Source organism: Tympanuchus pallidicinctus, unplaced genomic scaffold (assembly GCF_026119805.1).
Source record: "Tympanuchus pallidicinctus isolate F22 unplaced genomic scaffold, pur_lepc_1.0 scaffold15, whole genome shotgun sequence".
Classification (NCBI taxonomy): domain Eukaryota; kingdom Metazoa; phylum Chordata; class Aves; order Galliformes; family Phasianidae; genus Tympanuchus; species Tympanuchus pallidicinctus.
The window spans coordinates 25,591,576-25,610,118 of record NW_026294669.1 but is presented as its reverse complement, the minus strand read 5'-3'; the positions used below and the strand labels follow the sequence as shown (position 1 = coordinate 25,610,118).

The window sequence follows — 18,543 nt, the reverse complement described above, 5'->3', positions numbered from 1 at the left end:
AGGAAAAAATCAACGGTAAGATAAAATATCATGTATTTAGAATGATTCGGATTGAAGTTTCTTCAGTAGTTGCAGCAGTTTTATCTCTGTGTGCTGTCATAGCTACCGTTTACCAAGACAGAAACATACAGACAGTTTTTCCCCTTCTGCATGTCTCAGAAATCGTCACTGTAAAGCATGAATGATGGGGAGGGAGCTGAAAATGAAGTGCTTAAAGCCAGTGCAGTCAAAGAGAAAGGAAAGAACCACTGCAGTTAAATGGTTGTTCACCAGTGATATGGTTTGCCTTCTGTTCTTGTGCCAGCTGAGAGATGTAACAAGAGCAGCCCTTCCTGTGCTCTCAGAGCAGCCACAGCATTTCCACACTCTCCAGAGTCGAAGGTGCAGAATGTGGAGGCCTTGGACTTACACTGATCCCTTCCAAGAACAGGATGTTGTGGAGAGTTTTAAATGGGTGAGTGTGCAGCATCCACAATGACAGACAGAAGATACTTCATCTTATGATTATTCCAGCTGTGAATCCATATTTAACTGGTGAATGACATGCTGGTAGCTTGTAGTTCTTCATGGCAGCCTAACATGTATACCATTTTTTTTCATGAAGCAGAGGCAAGGCATCCCATTTGGAGCTGCCACATCCTATGTACATCTGGAGAAGCTGTGTGAAGGGTCCTCTGCAACTGTTTACAGGGGGATCAGCAGGTGAGCATGGACCACCAGCGCTGTAAGTGCATTCACAATGCCTATCAGTTACAGAAACCAGAAGAATAAGCTTGAAGCTGGGCAATTTGGAGTACTTGTAGGAAGATAAAGACTAATCAAATGTCTGGGTTTGCTTTTAAGTGGAATATTTGCAAAAACCCATCCAATTTGGAATATTTGCAAAGACCCATCCAATTTTTTCAGAGAACTCCTCCAATTTAGCAATGAACTCTCCGCCTGTGCATTTTGCTGCATGGCAGCATGCCAGGGAGATCAGAAATGGAGCAAGGGTTTTCCTGGGAATGAGGAATTCCTGAATGACAGCAAAATTGAGGCTGAGGGCACACTGCCATCACATGGGAGCAGGAAAGCTGTGAGAGGGAAGAATGGGAGCACTAAGGCACACTAGCAATACCTGCTCTGTCTGGATGGGCTGGTTCCATTCCACTTCTCAAGAAGACAAGAGATTTGTAACTCGTTTCTAAGTTTGGCCTGGAAGGGAGAGTGAGTCCTAAATACTTTTGCTTGGATGAATGTGAAGCACCTCAGAAGTTTGTTAATGTTGTTGTCATGCCAAGCACTGAGGTGCTCTGTGTGACCTTTTGCTCTGAACCAACAGGATCAATGGTCAGTTGGTGGCACTGAAAGTTATCAGCCTGGAGACAGAGGAGGGAGTGCCCTTTACAGCCATTCGAGAAGGTAAGAACCTTCTTGAACCTTGTCAAACACTGGTATAGAGTGAGGGACATCATTCTTGAAGAGTACTTGTTTTAATCTGAAAAAAACTCCGTGTGACAGCTTCCTAATTCCTTTCTTGCTGAATGAGTGTACAAGGTGCTTCTCACAAAACTCTCAGTGTCCTTATCCCCTCATGAAGGAGATCTTTGTGTTGTAGGGGCTAAGCATGTTATAGAAGGAGGGGGAATCTGCTGGCCTGTGTATTGTGACAGGCAGATACAGCCAAGCCTGCGATAAGGAAAGGGCTGGCTGCAGCCACAGCTTGTCTGTTCCAGCAGTATAGGACCCCTTCACACCTCCTACCTGCAATCCAGGTTGCTTTCTCACTGCTATTTCTAAATTCCTCTGGCAGTGGCAGATCAGAGTGACTTGCATCTGCCAGGTGGGGCTACTGGATGTGGGACATGTTGCCTGTCAAGATGTATCAGATACAAGTTCCAAAGCTGAGGGAGATATGACAGGAGATAAGTAACTTCTTTTGCAGCTGTCAGCTTCTGGATACATGTTTTGGGATACATGTTTTGTCCCACTTACATGGAGAATCAGAGGAAGAACAACTTGGGCTGCAGCTGCAGACTCTGGGCTCTAAGCAATGGAACAAACATAGTATATGTAATAAAGGAGCTTAATACAAGGCATATCAAAGAGGGGCTAGGTTTTCAATCTCTGTGTTTTTGGAAGAGATTTAAGATTTTATTTAGTGGGCATCATCTTTTTTGAAGTATGATGCCTGGCTGATGCTATACCCTTTATGGCTGTGTAATAAGAGAGAAGCCTTCCCTCACTGTCCATATTTTGAACACTAAAAATAAAAATATAAATGACATCAATAATAACATGAGTCAAATCTGCTCTCCAGACCAGTCCTTGGATGCTCCAGCACTGACTGTGTTGGGATCAAACTTCATTAATGATGTACTGCTCTAAGCAGAGCTGGACTCACCTGGCTTCTGTTCTGTCAACACACTTCACCTCCCTGGCATCAATCCTGCTGTGTGCCATGCCCACCTCCACACTAGGGCTTGAGTGGATGTAATTCCATGGAAGTCATGCAGCTTCACCACAGTGAATTCTTTAACAGATCCAGTGGTCAAAGGACAGAGAACCTGGCATGCAGGGAATTCCTGGTGGGACAGAGGAAGTCAGTCAGTTGTGTGCACTGCTTGACCCTCATTCCCAAATTTCATGCTTTAAAAGAGAAGAACAGTCTTTGTACCGTTAGCCACATGGGCAGCAGGCAGCTTCTCCTGTGTTTGCTCTGTCTCTCAGCTCACTCCTCCTGTCAGAGTTGCATGCTGACAGAAATGCTCATTGCACATCCACAAGGTATCCACAGGCCACAGCTCAGAGTTAACCATTTCAAAAAATGTCTTTTTGATGTCTCAGTGTTCAATACTGAAACAGGCTCAGATTCCTTATGCTCAGCTTTAAACATCTAAATATACACATGCAAATTGTTTTTAGTGCACAGATGCACAGGCTCTGGGCTTGCCTGGAAGAACTCTGACCTGTGCTCCTTTCACTCAACATTCAGCCAAGGTTGCCCTAATCTAGAGGCCTCCATGAACCCTGGAGTGAGCTAGGTTAAATTCAGACACAGCTATACTGCTATTGTTTTGACAAATGCAAAGCCACCTCCACAAGCTAGGTCTGCTAGGAACTAGCAGAGCACAGCAGTTTTTACATTGGGCAGTTGTGAACTGGAAGTCTGCATGGTGTTAGCACAAACACAGCTGATACGTGGAGGATCACACATCCCAGCTTGAAGAGAAATACTTTGAGTAAATCCAGTGCTTAACAACATTTACCTTTTCAGCATGGCAAGAAATTCTATCGGTCACCTTCACAGAGCACGGGGCAAAGTATCTGCTGCTTTCTCAAGTTCCTTGAGAAAGAAATGCTTTTGTTTAAGTGCTTGATTTTGGTTGAATGCATTTATGTGTCCCTACAGACACAAGTTCACAAACTGCCTGCTTGATTAAGCTTCTATTTTCATCTGTGCAACTATCCCAAGAGGACCATAATCCAGTTTCTTCCTTTCACAGAAGTATGTAACCTTTGCACCAGCCTGTTGTCTAGTGTCAGTGAGAGCTACACATGTAAGAGGCCACACGTATTTTGTTTTCTACTTCTTACATAGTTCAAAACTAGGGTGGACTTTGTTGCTCATGAGATGGAGTGTCAGAGGCCGGATGTGCCAGCATTCATAGCAGCCCAAGCACAGAGGGACTCTCACATCAGACAACTCCATTTGAAGCTCAGAAAAAAACGGAGATGTCAGTGGACTCGCTCCAGGCTTATACCAGTGTAATTAAGATAAGAAAGTGAACAAACTCTTTAGCTGGTTTCTGAGTGAAAGCAGAGAGATACCAAAGTATAGCTCTTTACAGAATGGTTTGTGCTATACAGTTTGCATACACCCACTTGCTGTGGTGTTTTTTGCTCTGGTTTTACACTTGTCCACTAGAGAAATAAGTCTTAAAAGCTTTATCTATGTAGAACTAATGATGTTCTAATGATCAGCACCCCTTTAACATGCTCTACTGTAGGACAGGTTGAGAGTCTTAACTTCATTCAGTATGGGAGAAAACCAGGGTGATTTCACAAAGAGTCTACTTTAAATAGATCTTTTGTGTAGTGCTCAGCTTTGCAGCATCTGACACTTCAAATTTACAGTGTAAGTCAGTAGTGCAAACAAAGCACAAGATTTATTCATGTGGCACATTCTCATCTACCCTGGAGGAATGGTGCACCACTGACAAAGAGCCAGTTCACCCCAGGAAGCACCACAGAGCTGAAATGCATTTTAAGCTCAGTTCTAGCTGTAGCACCTGACACCGCAGCAGGAGGCTGTAGAAGCAACCAACAAGGAGCAGTTCCCAGGGGCCTGATTCAGGCACAGGGGCCGAATTCTTCATTTCACTGCAGACCCTCTGAACTGCTCCTCTGGAGCAACAGATTAGTTTGGCCACGTGGGATTTTCAAGGTATCACACAGCCAGGTTGGCAGTCTCTTCCGATAGCAGATAGAGTCTGGCTGGGATATAGCCAGAGTATAATTACTGAGTTCACAGGCTATTAGGTACAGTGTGAAGCATATTTAAGGTTCATACCACAGTGCACTCGTGGCAGTACCAGTGGCAGTTCAGCTCCAGCAGCACCAAGCTCCGTGCAAGAGCTAATTGACATTCTCTGCTGCTTCCAGCACTTACCAAGTATCTCTACTGCTCAGCAGTCTCACTACTGACATGTACTTAGGCCTATAAGGCTTCTAGAACCAGCCTAAATTGTTAGGTTGTAAGATGCAAAGTTTGCATTGCCAATCTAAAAACCTTCAAATATTGTTTGTTTGCATTGTTGAAGCAAAATGCTGGAGCAGCTCTGAGGCTGACAGGCCAATAGACAAAACATGCCAGAGCTGCATAAATCACTGTGCACTCAATGACTTCATCTCTGTTCTTTGAGTCTGAAGCTGGAAAAAGTTACCAATATGCTAAAAGCACCTAGCTAAATTCAGCATAGACTGATTTCTTCTGGCAGCTTTTACACCAAAAGCTGGAAGCTGATGGAAACCATGGAAACCTATGTATCCCCGTAAGTCCACAAAGGGCCTTTCTGAGGGCATGTGCTGGGAGGTGGATGGCAGACTGAACGTGAAGCTCAGTGGTGACCCAAGTCTGCCACACTGTGGCACTGGGAGCTCCCAGCCCCGGCTTCTCAGCGTTTTCCTGGAACAAGGATTTCTCATTGGCTCAGAAGCTGACAGCTGAGGACTGCAATGTGCCTCTGAGAGAAGAAGGGCTCCTGCCTAGCCCACAGCACTAATTCCTGCTTCTCTAAGGAGCTGTTCCATCCTCTTCCACATTCAGTATATGCTGCTGTACAGAAATGCTGAGATTGGAATAGTTCCCCCCCAATTTTATTTTCTGTTGCACGTACAATCTCCTTGAACTTGCAGAAGCAGTACTGAAGCTGATCTTACTTTTATGTTTCTCCAGCTTCTCTTCTCAAGCATTTGAAACATGCCAACATTGTGCTGCTCCATGATATTATCCAGACCAAGGAGACCCTAACATTTGTCCTTGAGTACATGGTGAGTTATTCCTTTTTCTGGCTTCCTGTGAAGCTAGTACTGGGAAGTACTGGGAAGACCAGTGGCTGCATAATGAATTTGCTGCACTATGAGACACTGGCAAAGAAACAAATTGCAATCCTTTAGTGCAATGACTGATTTCCCTTATTGATCTCCTGATTACCACACACAATTTTGCTTTTGTTTTTTCAGTGTATGCAGCAGCTGTATGCAAAAATGATACCACATCTCATCTACACGAGGGTGGAAGAAACTATTTACGTCCATTTCTGCCTTGACAATACAATAACAGTACTGTTCTTGAGCACCACAAGGACAGGGAATAACGATGCCAGCTCACATCCTGGTATCAAATTTGTCCCTGACCTCATGTGGCTCACCAAGACCAAGCTGCAGGATACTATCATGGGTAGGGCAGGATGCCAATTAACTGAGTTCTCTGCATGAGCAGAGACTACTTCTGTTGCTTTTGCTAACAGCTATCAACAAAATTATGAGAATGTTTTATTCATTCTGCAGTTTTATGATTAATTCTGGCACAAGTATGAATTCTGTTAACTATCAACTTCAGGCCATAAACTGCTAGGGAGAGATAACAGGTCAGCCAGCTCCCCGATGTGACCAAGCACTTAGGCACATCCTTATGTGCTGCATCAAATTAAATGTTCTCCAAGGTCAAAGCGATATCTTCATTTTTTCTACATACAGAAGAGACACAGTTGGTAAAAGCACTTTACTCTCACTGTTTTGCCTCAAGTTATCTGCTGTTATTTAGCACACAGATCTGGCACAGTACATGGCCCAGCATCCTGGAGGACTTCATCCTTGCAATGTTATGGTGAGTTCCTTAAAAGACTCACATCCCTTAAAGTATGAACGAGAATGTTATTTTTCTCTTATATGGTGACAGTAAATTGCTGCAGTGCTTCAAACATCTTTAAGCTCTTACTAGTATCTATTTGTTCCATATATGACAAGCACTTTGGAGAAAAACTGACTGATAAAAGATGTAACAGACTACCTCTTGGTCTCCAAAGTCTTTCTGCAGTTAATTCTTTCCATTTCATAAGCCCAGTTCAGCTTTTGTGGACAATGACATCTTGTGGCAAGCAAATCTGTCTTTACACAGATTTGTATCTTCTTATAATTAGAATACTTTATTAATCCCTCTTCTTAAAAGCTCTCAAATGTCACTCTTTCTTTATTTGATAATGTCTTCATATTCAGTCATTTAAACCTCTTTTGTTTCTGCCACAGCTTTTTGGGATAGGTTGACTAGAACTGAGCAGAGCTGAAGATGTACCATTACTTTGTAGATTGATGTTATAATAGTCTCTGATCCTTCTTTGTACACATCTTCACATTTAATTAACTTTCAGGCTTTTTGCTGCACACTGACTTACAGTTTCAGTGCAGATGTCCTCGGTGAATGCCTGGGTCGTTTTCCTGAGTAGCGTCAGTTAATTTATCTTACAGCTGTCAACAGTAACTTTGTACCTTATCAAACCGCCTATTCATCTGACTTTGTCAGATCTCTCTGAAGTTTCTCACTGTCACTTCTTATCTTGGCTAATCTAAATACTTCTGTCATCTTCAAATGCTGCCACCTTGTTCACATCTTATTTCGGATAGTTGTTAAGCAACACCAATTCTAATGTAGTTTCTTGGGGCCCTGAGTTTTAACATCGTTAAAGCTCTGATATGTCCAAGATGCAGTGCTGTAGTTTGGGCACAGACTTCCAGGGCTCTACTACCAGGCAGGCTTGTAAAGCACATGGAGTACACGGCTGCAACATGTACTCCCTGGCATTTGTGTGAGTAAAACTAGCCAGCTGCTCTTCTTTCCTGCCTCAAGCCCTCAATGTCAGCAGAAATCAAATCACAAAAATGATTTACTGGTCCTCCAGGGGGTTCATCTAGTTCATTTCATTTTTTTGCTGGCAAATGTTTTTTTCCTCTGAGTGATTCCTATTGAGTGTTATGCAAGTGTGCAGAATATCACAGGGACACTTTTCTGGTACAAAAAATTACCTATGGGTGTCACTGTTTATCTTCCTCTTCAGGTTAAGCTTTTTGTGAAAAATATCTTTTCTCTGATAACTCTATTTATGTATTTCTACTGTGTTTTGTTTTCTAGCCACTATCCAATTTCATACCTTGTTTCTATCCAACTTATTTTGCTTAAGGCTTATTTATACTGCCATAGCGGTAGGAGTTAGATATTTCTTTCTATCTTGCTTTCTTATTTGCCTTTCTCTTTTCTTGATTTTCCCAGCTTGAAGATAACAGCTCACATTGCCAAACGAGTCAGTTCACTGGTCAAGCTTGGGCCGAGGAGAGGCAGTGTAGGTGTGAGAAGCAGCCCCACAACTCCCTCTGCTGGTATAACTGGCTCAACAGGGAAAATCTTCAGCTCCTTAAGCCTTTATCATGCTTAGCTTCATGTCTTCGTTGTCAACACTGAGGTCAGAATATCTGCTGTTCCGAAAGCTTAGACTGTGTTTTGGCACGTAGCTCCTGCAGTCAACACTCCACACTTCTAGAGAGAAGCTGAATTTCCAAAATTAGGGACTGCATTTTATTGCCTTAGTGGAGAAATATTCCACCTGAAAGCAATCATATCCCACCATAGTTTTCTACTTCTCAGACAACTCTATTCATTTTTGAGATTTTTACTCATTTCTCAGTTGCTTTGCCTCTGCTTTGTTCCAGGACTTACAAAGTTCAGAGCTCATGTATGAATGCAAATTCACACCAAATCATTTCTTTCTTTTTCTGTTGTTGTTGGCTTTTTCAAGCTCTTCATGTTCCAGCTTTTGCGAGGCCTGGCACACATCCACCAACAACATATTCTTCACCGTGATCTGAAACCCCAGAACTTGCTCATCAGCTGTCTTGGTGAGCTCAAATTAGCTGACTTCGGTGAGTCACAATTTGATTGCTGCTAATATATCTGCTCAGACTGAAGCTTTAGCATGCATATAGATCTGCATCCACAGCCAGTAAAGGCACAGAAGCATAACCTCTTACTGAACTTCAGAAAAGTATTTCTGTGGTCAGTCTTGTCTTTCTTGTCTTTGCACTACTAGTTGCAGGGAGTAACCTCACTTAAGTCAGAGCAATTACTGCCACATAAAGTCAGTTCAAGAGAACTGAGAATCAACCCCTTTATCTTCAGACAATCAAGTGACATGTAAAGTCCACAACAATGTACTGAACAGACGGGCTTTCTTGGCATCAGTTTGTGATGGCTGCTTCAGTCACAAATGGTAAAGCCCAGCACATCTTAGCATATTGCTTGATCTGATCTGCCCTAGAGGTATCTTCCAGACACAATTTTTTGTCAATTGATTGGAATTTGCACTGGGACTCCTTGTGTTTATTGAACTGAGAGGAAATAATGTTCTGTTTCCAATTATTGTTATCATTTATGTATTGTACCCACAGAAAGACTGTTCTGCCACAGCACTCAGTATTTTTTATTCTAGCAGGCCTCGCTCGTGCCAAGTCCATCCCCAGTCAGACATACTCCTCTGAAGTGGTGACACTCTGGTACCGTCCTCCTGATGTTTTGCTTGGAGCTACAGATTATTCTTCTGATCTAGATATCTGGTACTGGCCTATGTCAAATCATCTGGGGTCTTTTGGGAAAAACCATCTTTATCTGAATTAAATGAACTCAACCAAGTTACGGTAGTTACAGTTGTAAGCAGAGGAATTAACACCTGTGAGTAGAAAGCATGTGAGCATGGAGGAGTTTTGTACTGCAGGGTTCGTAGACATTTTGGGGAATGGTGTCAGTACGTATCAGCTATGCAGTTGGATAAATCTGACCTGGCAATATTTATAAAGTATGTAATCTCATTTGGTGACATCTATAAAGCACTTTCAGGTCTTGTGTTTCCTTAAAGCACTTACAGTTCTGTAGATATGTGGTTGGCTAAGTCAGTGGTAGCTCTCTACAGCTATGGCTTTGTGAAGAAACAATGAATGCAAGCATGAATACACAAATGATGACTCTGGGCTTTGTAACAAAAGATGGCAGTAAAGGACTTCTGAATAGGTCTGGAGGTATAAAAGTGTCTAAGATGTTCATTACTTCTGAAATACTTTGTCATTCATCTTAAAGAACATCTTAAATGCACTCTACACTTCATATAAGAGAAGAACCGTCTTCTGTTAAGGCTTCTTATGAGCCCTATCACAGAATCACAAAATGCCTGGGAATCACAGGAAGGAAGCTATGCAATAGCAAAACTGAAGGGAGAGAAGCTCCTGAGAGCAGGTAAAATGCAGGAGAGAATGAGTGTTTCACAGGACCCTCACTGGACCTTTTGAGCTGGCCTGGATGGGTCTGAGTATGCATCCATTTTCTGGCTCTCTCCTGCATCACCATGAACCTGCTCCCAGCAACGCAGTTCTGAATTACTCATGGACAATGTGCATCTCATGAAGGAGCAGCAGAGCATCTTCATTCAGGCCAATTTTACCTTTGTAGATAGTACTGCAGCTCTGCCCTTTCTTCAGATCAGCAGATCCTCTGCCTGTGCATGTCACACTGACACTTTACTGCTGTGCAGAGTTGAAGGCTGTGAAAGGGTGGGAGCACAGAAGGCTGAAGTGTGCATAAGAAGAGGGTTTGTAAGTTTGCAAAGCTCCAGCCAGCATCCCCTGTCAGAGATCTGTGGCTTATTGGAGACTCTGATGAACTAAGTCTGGAGGGCAGTTCAGGAAAATAGGAGATTTGTTTGTTAACTTCCCTAGGGCTGATGATAATTTAATTGCTTAAAGATTTCTCTGAGGAAGAAAACCTTGCTAAATTCTAATGGCTTCCAGCTGCTAAGCCAGTCCAAATGTCCTGACTTCTCCCTCCCACTCCTTGTCACCTCTGTTCTCCAGACAGTCTCTCAGGAACATCTGCTGTGATGCCTGCCTAACAGACTGGAGGGGTTGCATTAAGAAGATGCTGGTAGTAACCTGTATTTTTTTCTGAAAGCTGGGGCCTGTCCAAAGTCCTGATTGCATGCATAAAGCCTGGCATTTCTGCCTGTGCAAATCCAGCATCCCCAATACATAACTCTGCTCTAGAGCAGTGAATGGCAACAGAGGGCTGGAATACAAAGATCCCATCCAGCACTCTGTCCAGCTCTAACAGCAGAGTACTCAGTCCCTGAACTGAGTACTGAACAACATTCACACTATAGGCACCTTTGTTATAATGCCTCCTTGTAATAACAACATTCCAAGTGTTGGCCCTAAAGAAAGATGTCACGCTGAGAGAATAGAGAGTTCTTCAGTGAGCTCTATTCAGTAACTTCCTCTAACAAGGGTCATTTATTATCTTGATGTACACTGCATTTAAGTTCAATTTTTGTCTATTAGGAAATAATGTGAATTCACACAGATGTTACTTGTCTATTGGGAAGAAAGAAAAAAAAAACTATTTCTTTTGGATACTGCAATTTACATGAAGGCAGGTCAGAATGCCCTTGCTAATGGCATGAGACAGTGGGTGTTAAAGCCTTGGTTTAAAGAAACCAATTACAACAAAATAAAACATTATGGCAATTCATGCATAGTGTGCTTAAGCAGCAATACTGTCAGTGGGAGGCACACGGGAAGTGAATGAGGCCTTGAATAGATGAAGAAAGAGATATAGAAGGAGTCTCACTAGCTCTTGGACTAACTAGAAAAGCTGCTTTAATCTCTCTGTATCTTTTTATTCTCTTTCTCCCTCACTATCACTTCAAGACTTTAGAAAATTCAATTAAGGGATTTCAGGGAGACTGACAATGTTTCAGCAAGATTACACTGCATATGAGGGAGACTTTTTTTAAACACTAAAGGCTTTATGCATGTTCAGTACTAGTTTTCAAAATTCAGTTTTCAATGTCACGAGTACCCATGAGTCATGTCTTCTTTTCAGACAGATTTCCCATGTAATTTCTTCTACGGTAGTTGCAGGAATCTCCCCACATAGATTCACCTAGAATAAGAATTCCTATGCAGTCATTTGACATAGATCTGCCAGGCCACTACAGACTTGTCCCATATCTGGATCATGTTGCCCTATTTTGTCAAACTGGGAGACTTAGGCCAGGGGCTTCAATGTGCAGCATGCCTGGCAAGGTACAAGGAGAAAGATATACTTGTGGCTAAATGCCAAATTGCAATTCCCCAGTGACAGAAAATCTGTGGAGAGGAAACTGCAGGATGCCACAGAGAATCCTTAGATCTTAATCCCGATGAAGGTGTTTCTCTGTTGTGTGATGCAGTAATGGAGACTGAGAATTAACTGAAGTATCCAATCTGTCCCAGGGACTGCAGGCTGATGTGATAGCGCTGTCTGAACCAACCCTGTTTATGTTCACTATGTGCAACCAGTTATAATTCTCCTGCTACTTTAGCTGTCAGTGTATTGCTTCACATACATGTCTGGTGCATGCTGAAACATCATGCCCAGGCTCCTTCCTGAAAGACATCATGAGGGCCTGCAGATGGTAAAACTGCCTGTTGTTTTCTCATGCAGGATGGTACAATGTCTGCTTAAGATAGGAGACAAAAGAGAAAACAATCTGATCCAGGAGGTACCACAAAGTCCTTGGTCTTATTTGCACTGATGTAACTCTACTGATCTCAGCAGGGTACTTCTGTCTAACACCACTGCAAGGGAGAGCAGCCCTAGCACAGCACTTCTGTCTTCCCCTCTCACTACTAGGATCCCATTAATGAAAATATACCAGTCTCAGAGGGATACAGCAAGTATAAGAAGGTAGCTGTGACTACTGAACAGCCACAAAGCAGTCAGTGAAGGGCTGCTCTGCATTTCCTCCTCCTGGCAGAACTTTCTGTTGGACCCCATCTAAATTCTCTGCAGTTTATGATGCACTTCTTGCTCTGTCCCAGTGCTTCCCTAGACTGCTCTGTGGAACTGACATGTTTTGAGAAGTGTGTGGGCTTTCAGAGGCAAGGGCACCTCAGGAATGAACACCAGAACACTAAGGGGAAGAGGGAGAAAAACAAACCAGTTCTGACTTAGGCCTAACTCTTGAGAAATACTTAAAACAAAAGGTTTTTTTCTGAACCATTCTCATTAACAGAAGGATCTCCATAATGCTGGAAGGGTAGTGCCTATAGCTCTCATATATTGGAAGACTGAGGCTGAGACTGAGATTAAACTGGAGAGTTTAATCAGATGACTAGCACCAAAGAGGTCTTTTTTCCCAAAGTCCTACCTTAGCCCATAGAAAAATCTACCTGGGAAAAGAGGTGGGTGCCCATATGTCACTGCATTACTACTTCCAGCTATTTCTGGATTTTCTGTAAGGAAAAGCATATATCAGCCTGGAAGCACACGGAGGTAGCAACAGTTACAAGTGTCGCTGGTGAATCAATGCAGTATCAAGTAAGCATTAAAGGAAGCTCATCAGCTGAGTCACACTACAGGAAACAGTTCTTCCTTCCCAGCTGTTGTGGTTGCTCTGATAGCTCTGTCTTTATAAGAGTCACTGGAGTAGAAAGAGATCCAGATATTGTTGGAATAAACCAGGAATACAAAGAAGAGTTCTATCAGAAGGCAAATCTGTAAGAACTCAGACGTTGTTCCTCTCCTCAAACTGACAGCTTGCCCAGTAGCAAAAAGACTGTTTCATTAGATTTGAAAGTTGAACAATTTGCTCTTAAGAAATTATTAGAAAGAGCTAGATAGAATCTAGAAAAATCTAGGGGAAAAAAAAGAGACTGAAAAAAAAAGAGTTCTTACTTCCATGTATTGCTCTGCCTGGATTGTATGCCTTCTCAGCAATAACGTATCTGGTCTGCCTTCAATGTTGCCTCAAATCTTTCATCAGAGCAATTTAAGTCATGAAGATCACATTCACAGAATACTTTCAGTGTTACTAGCCCTCTTCCTTAGTGTTGTGTATGTCTAGATTCAGTTCAGAAAACCTCACAGCACATCAGAACTAATCTCTGCAGGATGTCTAGTGGTATCTGACATGGGGGCTATATTGAATCCATATGAAGTTTCTGTTGTTGGCAGTCTAACGGCCATTTCTAGCTAGGATATCAGAACCCAAACTGTGGATAAATGTCAGGATTTCTTGCTTCAAAAACATACAAAGTTGATTCTATTCACGGCACAAATCAAAAGTACCTAAATTGCACTGACCACATGTGGTTAGACTTGTGCAATGGCATCAGTGGATTGCAGCAGCCCCTGTGGTTGCAAAATAGGGTGAGCCAGCTGAGTACATATATCAGCTGTGAAAACAGAAGGTTGTTATGGCACTCGTCTCAGCAGAGTAGGCTCCAAAATAATATCTAGTGATGTGGTAGTACTGTGAAACACAAAAATCCGTGTTGCAAAAGTGTGGGTTAAGTTTCATGACAAGCCTGGATTGTGTGAAAGCACATTTGACGAATAAGGAGCTAAGCTCGCCAGACCCAAAGTGCATCAGAGTTTTTTGTGAAAACAGCATTAGATATGGATCTGCAAACAGGCTTGACATCACCGGAGGATGACCAAAATGAGTATCAGAGATGAGCTGCATGTCAGGCTTTCAACCAACTACAGCCAGGTGGGAAAAGCACCTGCAGCATTGCAAAAACAAGATGTAAGTGGTAAGAGAGCAGTACAGATGACCAGAGGAGATTACTAGCTGTAGCTCTGCGAGTGAGAATAATACTGTCAGAGTCAGTTAGACAAACCTGGGGTTTCAACATTTAAGCTTGAAAGACTCAAATCTGGTATAAAAGGAAGATGAAACTTGAAAAGTTGGATTGGGGCTTAATGAAAAGGCAGAAAATCTATAAAATGTTTGGAGGGTAAACATAAAAAGTAAATGAGCAGAGTTTTACAACACATAAGAAAAGACCGAAACACCTGCAAATAGATAAATCTATCCTGACCACAACTATCTAATCATTTTTCCCAACAGGACTAATCCACCTTAATAAAACTAAGCATTTTTTGCAGGCTTTGGTGTATTGGGATTTTTGGTTTTGCTTTTTTTTTGTTTTGTTTGGTTTTTTTGGTTTTTGTTTTTAAGCTGGTTTGCTTTAGCAAAAGTGTAAAGCAGAAGACGACATAAAACTAGGATTACTTTGCCACTGAATTTTTTATGCTGTGAAATCTTGCTTTCAGTTTTCTAGAGGAGGGCTAATTGCTTCTGAAGGGAAATCACTCTACTGGTTAGTTCTTCTGTGTTTTATCTACATCTAATGTACCCTTCTAGCCCATAAACTGTCTAGTAGTTCCCCATTTATTTTTTCTACTCTTATCGCACAGATTTTGTATCTTTTTATCACAGAAAACAACCTACAGCTGTGCAGGCATCTGCCCTGACTATCTTTATTGAAGTGGGTTTTTAATAGGATAGGTTGAAAGAGACCTGAAAGAAACAGTTTGCTGCTGGGGAAAAAAAAAAAGAAAAAAAGGAAAAAAAAAAAAAAGATGGTACTTAGTGAGTTTCTCTTCCAAGGATATCACCTGTCTTTTTGCTGTTTTGCTGGTGAAGGGTGTTGTTTTTTTTAATTGGCGGGGCTGATGAGAAAAGCAGATGGGACCACAACTCACAGGCAGCTTCGACTGCTCCGTGTTATTCTAAAACATTTAACGTGGAAGGATGCGAATGTGATGAATCGCTAGTCTCCTTCGGTCTTGTTTTGCTTGCTGGGTTTTTAGGTCAAACGTTTCAATGTGTAGGCCTTGGATGAAGTTGCTGATTACTGCAAACAACTGGGAACAAGGGCTAGATGCAAGCACTTAGGACAGTGCTGGAAGCCCAGGGCTGTATAGCATGGTCCTTCCCATAGGAAGTAGAGTTTTTTGATAATGAATTACCCTGCCTAACAGTGTACCATAGAGGTAGATCAGCCTTTGCTGAAGCTTAGGTACATGTATGCAGACACCTCGTGTCCTGCCTTGCTTCCTATACACATGCACTAGGTAAAAAACAGGTGGATGCGTGGTATCTATACATCAGACTTGTATTTTTTGCAAGAGAAGCAAAACATGTAGTATTTACTTATGTCAGGATTTCAGAATTTGCAGATCAAGATTTTTACATTTCCATTCCCACAGTTGCTCTCTCTCCCTTGATAACCCCACACAAACACAATGCAGATGAAGCACGTGAATGAGTTAATACCTTGGGTCTCTTGCAGGAGTGCAGGCTGTGTCTTTGTTGAAATGATCCAGGGCCAGCCAACGTTTGCAGGAACTTCTAGTGCTCCTGAACAGCTGGAGAAGATCTGGACGGTGAGTAAAATACATCCCGAAATGGGAGAGAAAGGAATCTGTTGTTACAGCTCTGTACTTGACTGAGAAGTCTGGAGCATAGGTCCTGTGAACAGCAGAAATAATTTGGTTAGGTCTGCCAAGTTCATAGCAGACTTGGTAACCCACTTTATATTTGGCAACTTTCTTACAGACACAGGAGTAAATCAAATGACTTTCCTTTGATGTTTGTCATCTCATCAAAAATTTAAAGCCAATTAAAGTGACATCAAATTGAAGTAGGCATAAAAGGTGTGCAGGTACTGCAAATTCTATTCCTTCTCATTAATTCATTTACTTATTGTAGGATACAGCATACTATAATCTCACAAAGAAGCTCTAACACTGCTAGTAAGCTATCTTGGAAAATGGCAAGGCCCAGGGTTTTTTTGCAGGTCCTTTTTATATTGACTTGGAACATTTTCTATCAACCAGATTATGGTGCAGCCCTAGGGACTGCTTTGGTATAATGAAAAGCGTGAAAAATACTTTGCAAAGGTAGCAGTGAATAAGAACAGAGAGATTTAAAAGCCTCTTAAGATGACTTTTCTGCAGGGGAAACAAAACCACATTGCTATGCCCTCAGTGGTTATTGGCAAAACTGAGATAGTTCCTGGCCCTGGTGGATTCTGTATGATCCTGACTGCTCGCTGCTGAGCCCACTACTGGCTCTCCAGAAAGGTCAACCCAGAGGTTCCCGTTAGGTTTTGCCATAGGTATCTGCCCTTTCACACCTCCCAGGGATTAACTCTTCTGCACAGGCAGTTTTCCAATGATGGGGTGTCAAAGCAGAAAGTGGAGAAGACTTAAAGTTGGGAAGTGGTGAGAGAAGACTTTATAGCCTCAAGTTTGTTGAAATCAAACTTTTACTTCTTAATTCCTTCATCCAGAAGCACACCTGTCAGGTTGGGTTTTCCTCTCTGCTTCTACCTAGAATTTGTTAAAAAGACTTACAAGTAAGTCTAGCTATTAGACTTGAGTTCAGTTCACTGAAATAAATGCTGAATTTCTCTGTCATAGAAAGAGAATAGAGAGAATTATTGAGGAAAAAAGAAATCCAGACTTGGCCAATTAACGCAGTTCAAAATCAGGGCAGGACTCAGTGAATTGCAGTGTGAATGAAGGCTACCCTTCCACATATGGCTGAAATCTCTGGATACGTTTCCTGTGGTTTTACAGTTGGAGGGTTATAGCCCTATCGTCATTTCTCCAGTATTAGAACTGATACCGTGATTAATAGGATTTGTGCTATAGAAGGCAAAAACTTATTTAAAAATCATGAGGAAGCTTTAAGAACCATGAAATAATTAGTGCCTTTCACAGTAGGTTTTATGTTATTATACAGCCTGGAATGAGGCTCTGTGTTAGGCCAAGATTTCAAAGCTCCTTCGAGGCTTTCGATGCCTAGTTTGAGATATTTGGCATAGTCGGAGGTTCAGAATGGGGATTCCTACTGTTTTTTAATAGTCAGCTCCTTTCATGTACTAATAATAGAGGCATCAGGCACTGGTTTAGAGACCGTTTGCATTTGTGTGCAGGACTCTATGCCATCCAGACACTTATCTACATGCCAGATTGTTGTTTAAAACACCATATAGACATACAGCTGGAAAATCTCCATGCTGTGAAATATGTGTTCATTCTGTCAAACCATCGGACAGTCTGACTGTGAATTCATCAGCATTTCTTCTAGAGGCAAATACCACCCTAAATGGTGTCCATCCTCCTCTATGTTCCTGGCTGTCTTTCCTGCCTGTGTTACCCCTCACTTAGTGGAGCTTCTATCACAGCTTGCATCCTAAGTTGCCACTGAAAGTATCAGTGGGTGCCAATGCCAGTGGGCAGTCCCCGGTGCAGTGCTGGCACAGGAGGACGCCTCCAGCAGCGAAAGCAGCTGAGCAGTGTGACCCCTGGGCTGGTGAACGTATGCATGAATGGCACCTGGCAGTGAAGCTGCATACACCTTCAGTGATGTTCCCAGGAGTGACAACATTAAGTCTCAGCAGGAACCCTTCTGTTGTAACATCAAGTGCTAAAATGTGAATGTCATTTATGTGCAGAGGTAGATCCAGTACCATTTAAGGCAGTCTCTCTCCATTGAGACCAAGTCATCCTGCTCTGCAGGGTACAATATAGTGAGGCTATTGCTCTTCTCAGTCTCTTTTTTTGTTTTGCACAGGTATTAGGGGTCCCAACAGAAGACACCTGGCCAGGACTCTCCAAACTCCCCAACTATAAGCCAGGTAGGATTTAACTCACAAGAATATGGAGCTTTTGGTCAGAGCTGCTGATCACTTAATAATTTTTGGATCGTTAATTCATATTTCATATTAGGAAAAAGAGTTACTAAGAAAAAGAGTTACTAAATCCCTTCAACTACTTGACAGCAGTTGTTTTAAGACAGTGTCCTAAGATACAAGCAAAAGTACATGCATGGCAAAGCTGCCTCACTGAGATACATGTTAGGCTGATGGAAGACTTCATTGTCCCAAGTAGTTAGTCCCAATCTAGTTAGTCCTCAGTGCAAAGGACCAATGTCTCCTGTTTTACACTGGGAAAGCTGACAGGTACTGGGGGACACAGTTTATCTGAACTCTTCTTATTTTTATGGAAATTAGTTTGGGGGCCGTAAGCCTCGGTTTTAAAGGTCACTGTCCCTGATTTTGATGTGGGCAAGGTGAGAAATCTGTGTGATTTATAAAGCTGGCTTCTTTTATTTCCACATGGGCTGG

The 18,543-nt window shown here is 42.2% G+C and overlaps 2 protein-coding genes across 8 annotated transcripts in view; one reads left to right on the top strand and one right to left on the bottom strand.

Moving 5' to 3' along the window:
- ALS2 (alsin Rho guanine nucleotide exchange factor ALS2) overlaps positions 1–15,787 on the bottom strand; it is a 54,763-nt gene extending 38,976 nt beyond the window's left edge. The window contains exons 1-2 of the mRNA XM_052676297.1: positions 15,684–15,787; positions 2,384–2,564 (exon numbers count right to left, since the gene is read on the bottom strand). The gene's annotated coding sequence lies outside the window, so the exon portion shown is untranslated. The remainder of the gene's footprint in view (positions 1–2,383; positions 2,565–15,683) is intronic.
- CDK15 (cyclin dependent kinase 15) overlaps positions 1–18,543 on the top strand; it is a 34,746-nt gene that overhangs the window by 1,383 nt on the left and 14,820 nt on the right. For 5 of the 7 annotated variants that reach the window (XR_008204922.1, XM_052676354.1, XM_052676356.1 and 2 more), the window contains exons 2-10: positions 305–454; positions 605–702; positions 1,322–1,401; positions 5,438–5,532; positions 6,308–6,370; positions 8,331–8,454; positions 9,021–9,144; positions 15,700–15,793; positions 17,991–18,054. Coding sequence is in view for 6 of the 7 variants with exons in the window: in XM_052676354.1 (XP_052532314.1) it covers positions 305–454; positions 605–702; positions 1,322–1,401; positions 5,438–5,532; positions 6,308–6,370; positions 8,331–8,454; positions 9,021–9,144; positions 15,700–15,793; positions 17,991–18,054 (892 nt within the window). In the remaining variant the exon portion in view is untranslated. The remainder of the gene's footprint in view (positions 1–304; positions 455–604; positions 703–1,321; positions 1,402–5,437; positions 5,533–6,307; positions 6,371–8,330; positions 8,455–9,020; positions 9,145–15,699; positions 15,794–17,990; positions 18,055–18,543) is intronic. The other 2 variants (XM_052676353.1, XM_052676355.1) reach the window with 2 other exon arrangements.